Below are 12,988 nucleotides of genomic sequence, written 5' to 3' on the forward strand. Positions count from 1 at the left end.
ATCAAGTAGTAATTTTTGAGTCCAGAATTTATCAATTGCTAGTTTCACATTCTTTTTCCATAATAATTTACACGGTGGATTAATAACCATTTTAGCCGCACTGGGAAGATCATATTGCACTAGAAGTTTATCTATGTAGGTAAACCAACTGTCTGAAGTTTCTGATTTTGTTGAAATCTGTCTTCTAAGAATTTTGTTTAAAGTTAAGTTTTCACTTCGAATAATACATCCCAAAAGGTTCAATTGTCTAATATGGAGCTCAGCCGTGGCAGGTCTAACACCAAGAAGCAGATAAGTAATGCCTTTAACTGATCTATTTGGTAAACACTGGATTTTACGCAGGAAATTAATGTAAAATTTTTCTAGAGCATTAAGATGATATTGCTTTAGAACAAATGTTTCTAAGCCATACAGAAGTCTTGGAAGAACATAAGTTATGAACAGTTTCATGCATGTGGTTGGTGGTAAGCCATTAGTTCCATGAAAACCAGTACCAGTGAGACTGTACAGAGTTTTTGTAGCACACGAAATACGGTCATCTATATTTATTGATACCTCATTTTTTTCTGATCTAATTATACCCAAATGGGTGGTTGTTTTAGACACTGAGACTTCATTGTCACCTAATTTCCAGTCTGAAGACGTAGTATTTGATCGCTTAGGTGGAATTTTCATAAGTATAGTGCTTTTCTCGGGATGTATTACATATTTTTCACGGTTTGCATATGAATTAGCTACATTCAACATCAATTGGAGATCTGTTGCAGAGTTGGCAACTAGAGCAATATCATCAGCAACAGTCGGACATCCAATATAGGTTGTTCCAATATGCATTCCTAGTCTATTGCGTTCTAATGTTTTTAGAAGGTCATTTATGTAGGTCTTGTATAGACCTGTGGACAAAATGCCTCCTTGTCGCACTCCTTGTTTAATAGGAAAATTGTCACTAAGACGACCACACCACTTTACTCTTGATGTTAAATTTGTATACCACGTGTCAATAACATTCCATATTTTACAACATATTCCATTTAAAAACAGTTTACATTTTAAAGACGGATGATCGACAACGTCAAATGCTCTTTGAGAGTCTAAAAACGCTATAAATAATGGAAGGTTGAATTCCTTTGCTTCTACGATGCATTCGTTGATCAGTAGCGCTGCAAGTAATATTGAGATATGTTTGGTGAATCCAAATTGTAATGAAGACTGGTCTAAAGGTAACCGATCTTCAATTCTGTCTAGAATGACATGTTCGAAAACTTTTCCTATTGTATATGAAACAGTAATGCCTCTATAACTACCAAAATCAGTAGCGTCTTTCCCTTTTTTGTGAACAGGTGTAATGATTCCTGATAAAAATTGTAAAGGTATATAACAGTGTTCAGTTATGGCATTAAACAGTACAGACAGTACGTTAAAAATAGTAGAACTTGCAAGTTTAAGGTGCTCAGCACAAATTCCGTATTCATCACTTGATTTGTTGTTATTGAGTTTATAAATAGCAGATTTTATCAGGCGTAATAGGTGAAAAAGTATCCTTATTTTCAAGGACAATTTTACGAATAAGCTCCAAGTTGAATTGAGTATTTTCATGATAATCAGAGTCAAATTGTTCTAGTTGTTTTGGTACAGCAAGGTCTTCATAGAATCTTGCAAAACCTTTACTTTGTTTGTCAAGATCAAGAATAAGTTGGCCTTCATTCATGAAGCCTTGTGGTTTTGAAATAGTATTAGATAATCCTCTTCTTATCAGTTTATAAAAGTTTGTGGACTTGCCAGATTCAACTATTTGGTTATAGAATTGTTTCCTTTCACATGCCATGTCCTGTCGCTGTTGTGACCTAATGCGTCTTTTGATGGATCTACGTTCTTCAATAATTGGGTGATTCACAGTTGGTCTTCCATATTGAATCCAATTTTTGTGGATTAGATTGCCTTTCACAAGTAATTGTCTTAGTGCTGGACTAGCCTTCCATTTTGGTCCCTTCAGACGAATTTTCTTAGATGGTACAGCAATTTTGGCAGCTGCAAGTATATTACCATTAAGCTGGTCAATAAATGTCTTTATTTGATCTGGTCTTTCAATGATGGGTATCTGTGAGTTAGACAGAGTGCTTTGATATGCCTCAATATCACAGTCTTTCCATAGATTACGTCTTCTTTCAGGAGGTTTAATAGATTTTGCACAAGTCAAGCTTAACGTGGCTTTTATTTTGCCCACAACTGGTACATGACTAGACGTATTTGTTGGATGTTGGTGACATATTTCAAGTTCAAGAAGATTGTCAACAGTATGACTAAAAATATAATCGATCTGAGATGATCCTTTACCATGCTGATACGTTGGTGCAGTTCCCATGTTTGCAAGAGTACCTAGTTTGTGTTTATCTATAAAAGATCTAAAACGTCTATCTGAATCGTTACGTCGAGAAAGTAACATTGTTGCGTTCATATCACCTACGAGAATAATTTGGTGTGATTCACAATACTTCTGAATGATGATTTCAAGCAAGTCAAGATTGTCTTAATACTTAACGGCTGTATCAGAATATCCAGATGTAGGAAGGTAGCAATTTATCAAACAAATCCTTTTTGGAGAGCTGTTAATTTCTACTGCAATAATACGCTCATTACCGTCCTTCATGAGCTGATTGGCCATTCTGTATCTGTATATCTGTATCTGTGTAAGGAATTTCCTCCTTTAAAGGAGCACTTCTTTTCAGAATCGGTTTAAAAGTTCACAATATATATTTACAGGACTATATTTACAGGGGTCTTCGGTATTCAAGAAAAGCAAAAATCTACGCCCGTGGGGTGAATGTTGGCTACATTCAATGGCCCTTTCGTTTGTTTGACGGTAGAGCTTTCAAAAGTTCATTTCTTTTGGTATGTAAAGCATAGCACAGTTTTCTATTTATCAGTGGCGGATCCAGGGGGGGGGGGGTTCCGGGGGTGCGCACCCCCCCCTTTATTTTTGCCGATCAATGCATTTGTATCGGGACATATGTTTTGCACCCCCCCTTTGCCCTGGGTGCCCTGGGTAAGCACCGCCCCTTTCGAAAATTCCTGCATCCGCCCCTGATTTATATACTCTACTTTGAAGCAGTTGTCCATACATTTGCATCTACAGCCACATGCGCATAATAATCTACTTGGATCTAAAATAAGCTGTTTATTTATTACTAAGCTGGTTAGGTTAAAGCATTTATCACAGTTTTTAATGCTACGAAGAAAGCAGTCTAATTCATGCAAGTATGGTATACGAGTGTTATTCAGAGGTTTACAGTCTAGAATAAAATGTTCAACAGTTTCTGAATTTTCATTGCAGAGAAGACACGTTGGATCTATTGAGTTTTGGTTAAATGCAGCCTTATTGCTTTGCAGGTAATAAGTTCCTGTTAATAGCTTTAATTTTGGTTGTAGGCGGCTAATATCTTGTGCAGAGGTACCAACACTTGCAAGACATGGATGAGTATTGTGCCATAGAATATTATTTGCAGATAAATTGCGAAGAGAGCTGAATAATGATACTTTTGTCCTGAGTTGTTCATGTCAAACGTTGTCCACTGCCTTCTTAACACTTGCTTTCCATTTGTATCTGCTGACTGGGTTCTGTATAAGTTCATGAGCTGATTGTAGATTGTATTGTGCAAGTAAGCAACGTATTTTAGAAAACCAGTTTTTGGAGTTAAATCCAGATATCGAGAGTTGTCTTTCTGCCAGATCTTTTTCGACAGATGATTCCATACCACAAATCTTGTTGTATATGTTTAAGGCTGCTTTGTGTATAATGCCTTGGAGTGGTATAACTCCTGCTATAGTATAAATTGCTGCATCCGCAGTGTTGTTGGGAAGCGACAAGATTTGTTTAATTGATTTTCGATAGAATACTTCTAGTGGCTCTAAATGTTTATTGTCTGGAAGAAGAATGCCAATTCCATAGATAAGAACTGGAAGAACATAAACGTTGAAAATGTGAAGACAAGTTAGTGGGTTTAGCCCGTTCTTTCCATGCAGACCAGCCCCCATCAGGCTATACATAGTTCGTCTTGCCTTTGAGATGTTTTCATCAACGTGAATGCTGATAGTTCTTTTTAAATCAGAGCTGTGTTTTATGCCAATATGCACAGCTGAATCTGGCTCATTCATTTTTATATTATTAATTTTGAAGTTGAAGCCTGTATCTTTTGAAGGTGGTTCGTGTTTTAATATGACACTTTTGGTTGGTTGGAGTGAGTATTTCTCTTGCATGCTGTAATTCTCAACCGTGCTTATCATTGTTTGGAGGTCATTATGACAAAAGTGTGTCAGAAATCATATCTAATATTCTTCCTCAGTCATAATTACCTTCCATCATTACCGCACTGAACAAAGAAATAACACGACGGGTGCCGTATACGGTGCAAGAAAATGCGTACCCTTCCGGAGCACCTGATTTCACTCCCGGTTTTTAGTGGAGTTCGTGTTGTTTCTTAATTATTATTTATAACTGTTGATGTAAATGTCCTTTAGTTTTGTGAGTCTTTGTTTACTCCTTGGTTTTGATTGTTATTGTCTTTAAGCAGAACATACCCAGTCTCAAACCTGGGCTGACATCTGGATCTACTTAAGGTTCGAAATGCACTTGTCATTGTGTCACATAAAAGTCACATTATTTGCTACCGTAGTTATCAATAGTAAAAGGTGGGTTTTGGCTTCGGAGAATGAACTATAACTGCATCAAAACATAAAAAAACTATATATGAGGGGTTCTCTACTTTATTGAGAAGACACTGACAGAAAACACAAGCACTTGAATATTGTTTGAGATATATGTATTTTAAGCTGCTGAAATATTGGAAAATAAAAATAGAAAGTTCACATAGAGAAAGTATTTGTCAATCTGGTACTAAAATGTTCATAAGACATTGAATGTCAAGTCTATGTGCACGCCAAAAAAGGAGGAAGAACAAGTCAAGAGCCACGTTTTTGTTTCCCTTTGACTATCATAATCGATTGTCCTTTTGTTGTTTAGACTGTATTAGGCCGTTAGTGTTCTTGTTCCTATAGTTATACATTTTGTCCTGTTCAAGCATGTCTGTTATTGCCTTCCTTGTGGTATAGAGTTTACTTATTGTTGAAGTAAGATGACCTATTGTTGCTAACATCTACCCCAGTTTCGTTTTTTTTAAAACTTTTGATCCTTTTTGTTTTTGTTTATTCTTGAACATTTGTATATGCTATTGGGCTTTCAAATATTTGGATAATGTGCATCACCGAAGATATAATTATTGTCCAAATGTATATCTAAGAGTGCAATGTAGTTGGTGAAATTAATTATGTTTTTGTCTCATTTGCAAACATACCACATCTTATTAGTTTAAACATATTTTATTTGCTGAATTAAAGCAAAATGGATTAGAAACAAGTAAATCATACTTTTTATTAAGTCTTCTCCATAATTCAATATAAATAATATAATATAATGGACATACATGTAAAAAAAAAACAGTTTATAGAATACAAAACTAGCTATCATAAGTAAAATAGAAGTGAGAGAGAGAGAGAAAAAAGTTTGAAACGTCATATTATTCTGTGATGATGATGTGAGAGTTGATGATGATGTGAGAGTTGATGATGATGTTGTAACGAGCAATTAGTATCAATAACGTTTTATGAAGGCACATCTTATTGTTTATATGGTATTATCTTTTTCAGTTCAAAAGATAAATTAGATCACAATTGTCATTTAATTTAAATTATACAGAGCTGACATCATATACACGGGGGAAAAATGAATTTTAATTTTAATCGTGAAACTTATGTTAGGTTGATTTCTGTGTTTTTTTTAGCATTTTTGTCTTCAGAGCACACATCTGTTACTGAAGTATGTGTAGTGTCAACATACATATTGATACACAGGCGCAAGATATAAGGGAGATATGCAAAAGAAATACGATGGATCAGAAGGTATGTTACTGTTGCAAAATGGAAAGTTGACTATTGAAAAGTGGAAATTATGACGTTTGTCGTAGATTCTATTTTGAAATCTTCTATCTATCTTAATATCGATGAAAAGATCAAAGAAAAAGAAAAGAAAACTTTTTACTCTCTGTAGTATCTGCAGTATAACATATGCCATTTTTTAATCACTTTTTATATATAAAACATTTCTAAATTCTCTCTTTTTATAATTTTACAGCATAACGTCAAAAAATCCCGTTTGTGGGCATAAAATATTGATTTTCTAATACATGTATTATAAATCTTGCTAAGAGTATCGTATATCATTTTCAGATAAAAGCTTCAACAGACATGGTTTTTCCATCATATTTTAACAGAAACAGATATTTTTTCAAAGCATTTCATGAATATACAAAAAATGTAAAGGCTGTGTAAAATATTGTGAAACAGCCAACTACATGTTCTTATATATGTCCTTTTATATGGAAGGGCTTCTGTAACTGCAAGGTATACCATTAATTATGATCATGATTATAAGGACACAGGAACAAACTTACACACACATGTTACCGTTAACGTGGCAAGGACAGATTGAATTAAGGTATCAAAATATATTGAAATTGTCCATTTTTTTTTTAGCATGGGAGGGTTTGCATATGCTTACCAGTTTTTTAAAACACCTTTCTTGAGTTTTCTTGGGATCCAATGACTCAAGTGATAAAGTGTGGTATAATATAGTCTGATGTGCATATTTTATTCAAGTTAACTTCTCTTCAACACACATCAATTAACTCATTTAGCAGTTAAAATAGTTCAGTAATTTTAGGCAAAGTGAAAATGCTGTGAAGTGAAATTATTTATTAACTCAAAAACTAAACAACAATATATATTTGCATGATTATGAAATTCTAACAATCATTGACAATATTATATTTAAAACACTAAAAAATTGAGAAAACTAGGATTACTGTTGAAATACATTGAAAGGTAAATTCACTAAAAAATCCATACATATATTTATGCATTTCCATTGTATTCAACATGTTCAATGACATAAACTTCATTTAGGGGTGCTGCAGGAATGCAAACAAAAAACTTATGCTACAAGTTGATCCTATTGATTTCTCTGAGCAGCGTTACATGGGTGAATTCATATATATGATATACTACATAGAAAATGATGTAAAAAAGTTATCCTCAAAAATGAGTTCAAGATTAATTTGACTTGAACAATTCATAGCTTAGGTTATTCTTTGTTAAGACTGAAGTCAAGGGGATAACCAGGTGAGTATAAATAGAAATTTCAAGCTTAAGTTTATTACTTTTTTTTGTGTGATTTCAAGGAAAACTTTAGTATCCATATGATTACTTTTATTCTAGTTAACATAACTTAACTATAAAGCATTAAATGTCAGTGTCATCTTATTTCCTGAATAAAAAACCAAAAAAGGTTTGGAACTGTTACTTTTTCTTCGAAACTATAAAAAGTCAGCTTATGTAGAATGATGCAGTCTGAATGCTGCACTTGTTACGTTGAATTTATCTAAATTAACAGCTTGACGAAACAGTGCACTTGGTGATAAATTACTACCATAACCTAACACACGTAACTTTTGTAGAACTATTCCAAATAAAATATAGTCAAACAAAATTAATATTCCCAAATATTTTGCATGATCTAGTTGCTGGTTATGATAAACTGTCCTATGCAACTGTTTTGCACAGTACAATAATGATTCCAAGTCTTCGAGATGATAACTACACAGAAAATGTATGAAATGTGTAAATGATAGAGAGTGAAGGAAGATAGGATATTTCATGACATCAGTATTGAGTTCTATTGGGCTTAATAACGAGTTTTGTGCAAAAATGACATTGGCACGTGGTATTGTTTTCGACAATGACATAAGCTTCAGTTTCTGTGTATGTTTTAATGTAATCTTTGACAATGTTGATTCAATTGTCAATTTGGTCAAAGTGTAATTTGTTATATCTATTGATTTTAAATAATGTTTGTGACAGTAGAAGAAAGAGGCCAATATAACCCACCCAGATACAGCATCCGAATTTACACCAACCAGCAACTGACTGAGGTTATGTTTGTAGATTTTGTATCGTTGTTTATTGTTTGGGTTATCTGTATGCGTTAGTTTAAAAGGTATTCTTTGATATTCATATGAAATAAGCAGTGTTAAGATACATCTAGACAATTCTGTTTTACAATGATGCAGCAAAGTGTTGAACATGCATGAAATGATGAAATTTGCAGTGGGCATAACAGGCACTGTTGAATATAAATCCTGCTGGTTCATTACCGTTTTCATTACTGTTATATTTTCACACACTGATCTTGTTATTTCACATGGAAACCTTCTGTAATCATGAACAGTCTCTGATGCAGAAAAAATCTGAATTCCTGTTTGATATGAATTCTTAAGGATGTTGATTAATGTGTTCTGGTTTTTACTATTAAATCTTAAATAGAACAAATTGTTATCAGGAATGAAATAATGTAATAATGTTGAATATTCTATACAATATATTAACCTTTGTAAACAGGCCTTGAAACAGGGAATGAAATTGTCTGGTCTCCAAACTGATGTTTCAGTTTCTTCTGAAATCCAAAACAAAAGGGTTTTCAGAAAGTATGAACATAACAAACCTTTAACATCTTGGTTTCTATCTATTATTTCTTTAACTAAAATTTTTAATAAAGCATAGCATAGCAACTGTGTATGACTGAAAGAAAAGATAAGTATTTTTTCTGCTACAGAAAATGATATTCGCCACTGCAGATGTTCAGTTATAGATCCCTTATTGCCAATTGGAACAAATAGGACACCATATGAAGTTATTTTGGAAATAAGTCCAGGTGGAGGCCATGTTGAACGTGGCCGAGAGATCCATGATTTTGCTTGAGTGACCCACTGATCACATTTTAGACAAATTGCCAAATCACCCTTACCAGAATAGTCTGTTAAGCAAGGACCATGAATATTATTAATCATCGGAATAAAATCAATGTTTTCTTTTAATAGCTGTGATTTGTAAAGCTCACTCGAAATAAAGTTCTTTCCTCTGTGTTGTTGTATCATTTGTTGAACGAAATCTGGTAGATTGTCAAACATGGTATTTAATCGTAGATGTGTAAAACATGGAGATGTGTCCTCAATGTCCATGACAAATTGTAACCTCTGATCCTTGACATCATTCTTTCCTGGTTCATATACTACAAATAGAGAACGGATATACATTAAATCAAGATCACTATCTTTAACATCAAGACCTTCTCCCCTACTTCCACTAGTCATTATACACGTTTCTTTGTCGGAACATGCAAATTCACTAAATATAAATGACAGTCGTCTAGCTCTTACAACTTTCACTGATCCAATCTTCTGACTTAAATATTTATAAAAATGCAAGGACTCTATGTTACTGTGAGACATACTTGTCCTTAGTTTAATAGGGATTCTGAACTATCAAGATACTGGTATTATCTCTATATCCTTGAAATTATTTCTAGATGATACTGTTATGTGTAGATTGTCTCTGGTATCTGGATGATACTATATGATTGTCTTATACCCTAGTAATGGTTTCTGGAAGGTTACTGTATTGTTGTCTAGATAGTCTTGTATCTTTGTAATGGTTTCTAGATGGTACTGTATTGTTGTCTAGATAGTCTTTTATCTTTGTGATGGTTTCTAGATGGTACTGTAGTATTGTTTGGATAGTCTTTTATTATTGTAGTTGTTTCTAGATGGTACTGTATTATAACGTAGTCATTTTTTGCAGTGGTTTCTAGATGGTACTGTTCTATTGTCTAGATTTGTCCTTCTAGCTTTGTAATGGTTTCTCGATGGTACTGTATTATTGTCTAGATGGTACAGTAGTATATTTTAGATAGTCGTTAATTCTTGCAGTGCTTTTTAGACGGTACTGTTTTATCAGGTAGATAGTCTTTAATTCTTCCAGTGGTTTCTGGATGGTACTGTATTATCAGGTATATAGCCTTTATTCTTTTAATGGTCTGTGATGATTTTTATTTTTATTTTCCTAAAAAAAAATAAAAAAATGTTTACTTTACTTGCACATGTTACATGACTTATATATTGAAGTTAAGACAGTTACGTGTATAAAAGAAGAGGAAATTATGTAGGTAAACTTTTGATGGCAGTTTTCTATTATTAAATTATTTAATGGAGCCTTAATTAGATACGATTTCTTATAATAATGTAGCTGACACAGCTTTGTATTAATGAGATCTTGATACATTTTGACATTAGGCCAAAAAGAAATAATACACGTGTTTCCGCTAACGTGTTGAAAAAAAATGGGAAAGTATGTAGGCAAATTAATATCATTTTACGTCACACACATTTTTAGCTGGTTACTACTAGGAAATCAGTCTGACGTTAACAAAATCGCATAAAACGTGTCAGAGTAGGCACTCAAAATTAGAGTAGGTAAGGTAAGCGGAAACACATTTTTTTTTCACTAATTAACATATCTATCATGTCTATACGGGTCTAGACAGAGAGGTCCTTCATTTCTTTATTTGTCTTCTTTCATTCCAATATTCTCTAGTTTTCTTTATTCATTTAGCCCATTATTCCCTATTCCTTATATTTTAACATCCTGTTATTCTTCATACTTAATTTGCGTTGCCTGAGTTTCGTTATTCTTCACTTAATTTTATACTCCTGTCAAAATTTTGACGGGACATATTATGGTATACAAATGTCCGGCGTCCGTCCGTCCGTCTGTCTGTCGGTCGGTCCGTCTGAGGGTCTGTGTGTCTGTCCCGCGTTCACATGTCGCACGACTTATTCTGATTTCATGAAAATTAACACTGTTGTTTCTTATGATGGTTAAACGATCTGTATTAGGTATACTTTTTGTTGAAAATTAGATTAAAACGTTTTGAGTTACTTTGTAACTAAAACAGGGGTGTGTTTTTTTCACATGTCGCGCCGTATCCCAAAACGATTTTTTATATTGTTTAAAATTTTACAAACTTCTTATTTTTATTAATCTAAAGATTTGTATACTAGTACTTTTTGGTGATGATTCAAAATTTTGTTTAAGAGTTATTGATTTTTTTTGTAAAAAAAGAAGAAGGTTTTTTTTTCACACGTCGAGCCATTTCTCAGAAACTATTTATGTTTAATGCATAAACCTTCACACACTTAGAATCTGTATACTCTTTCAGGATGATACCTTATTTTCTTTTCGAGTTATTGAATTTTTATAGAGCTTTTTGGTAAAAACAAAATGTAAATGTTTTTTCTCTCTCTCATCAGAATTCCTATTTAACAGGAATAAGGAAAGAGTCAGGATATTATCTATCTTGTAAAAAGCCTATCAAGATCCTCATCTATGAGGGGCCGTTCATGTCATTTGCGTGATTATATACGCGTATATGATTTTATACGCGTATATATACGCGTATATTACCTACATATACGCGTATATTGTGGTTTTGAACGCGTATATTGTAAAAATAAAGTTTAACACGTTTATACTTTAATCCAATTTATTTATCATATACGCGCAAATGACATGAACGGCCACTCATACTCATCTATTGGTGCTGGCATAATTTTTAAAAAATCGTATTATCAAACATAAGAGGTTGACAATTTGTTTTTATTGTCAATATATCTACCAGATCAATGAAAGGTTTATGGTGTAATGTTTAATGTATGGGTGTACATGTATAGTTAGGGAAATTACTCTACAATTATAGAATATTTACATAGATTCAATGGAGTGAATCTGTTTTAGAATCATAACAAAAAACTCTTCCTTGTTGGATATTTGATAAATTTTTGTATATTAGTACTTTTTCATAGAATAATATATTTATAATTATTTGAATAAGGAAATATTTATCATAAATATATATTCTTAATACGTTGATGTGAAAGGCGATCTAATGTACTTACAGGGATTTTCCAAATTTGGTCATTAAGTAGTAGTACAAGTGTAGTGATGAAATTTCCTCTCACTGAAGTATGAACTTAGAAATATTTCTTGTTGCTGAAACAGGAAGATAATGTTGATTTATTAATACATCTAAACTATACTAGTTAATGTCATGATCATGATGATTGTTCATTTAACAGGACAAATTATATTTAAAAATAATGAGATGGCAGTGATGAGAAATCTATACATCAGATCATTTCATTACATTTGTGTACTAAATTTGTTATTGGCAAATATTTTTGTCTTATGATTAGAAATTTTGTATTGAATATGTAGAAATCCTTTTAAAACAAAAAATAAATCTTAAAATGATAACATTTTAACATCCTTAAAATCGCACAATCAGTCATTGTCAGTAGAATCTTTCAAATCATCAATTTCAAAACATCAATATTAGATTCAGCTATTCACAGAGAGTTTATTGTACATTTTCAATATTTATCTATTATAAATATTTATAAACTGATATCACAGAGATATGCCTCACCTATTTGTCATTTTGATTATGCAAATGTTGAAATCAAAATAGCAATTCTTTAACATCTTACTCAAAATATGCAAATATTCAAAGTCAATGAACCATGACTGAGTTACATGGCTAAACAATCTCCATGTAAATGAGATTTGCCAATGCTAATACAACTGCATAACAAATAACATTGACTTATTATAAGTCGTTCCCAAACCTAAATACAAACATTTTTAAAAGTTTCAAAGTCAATGAACCATGAAGAAGGGATGGGGCTATATAATCGCCATGGAAACGATACTTGAAAATGCCAATAAATTTGCATACTAAATATCATTGACTTAACATTAACAGTTCATCTTAAACTGATCTAATCACAAACTAATACATGTAAACTAAGATAAGTTTCAAAGTCATTAGACTGTGACTGAGGGACGAAGCAAAATATTCCCCATGGAAATGAGATGTGCCAATGCTTATACAACTGAATACAAATTAACATTGGCCTACCACTAATGGTTCTCCTGAACTGACCTAATCACAAATTAATACATGATAACTTAGAAAATATTTCAAAGT

General features: G+C 32.7%; 1 protein-coding gene across 1 annotated transcript; it reads right to left on the reverse strand.

Annotated features, from left to right (window-relative positions):
* Positions 1-5,836: 5,836 nt before the first annotated feature.
* Positions 5,837-11,993, reverse strand: LOC139498037 (uncharacterized). The gene is made up of 2 exons (XM_071286342.1): positions 11,898-11,993; positions 5,837-10,005 (listed from the first exon to the last, which is right to left on the reverse strand). The coding sequence occupies exon 2, from the start codon at positions 9,393-9,395 to the stop codon at positions 7,440-7,442; it is 1,956 nt and encodes a 651-aa protein (XP_071142443.1). The 5' UTR covers positions 9,396-10,005; positions 11,898-11,993; the 3' UTR covers positions 5,837-7,439.
* Positions 11,994-12,988: the final 995 nt, after the last annotated feature.

Source organism: Mytilus edulis, chromosome 12, assembly GCF_963676685.1.
Source record: "Mytilus edulis chromosome 12, xbMytEdul2.2, whole genome shotgun sequence".
In the NCBI taxonomy this organism is placed as follows: Eukaryota; Metazoa; Mollusca; class Bivalvia; order Mytilida; family Mytilidae; genus Mytilus; species Mytilus edulis.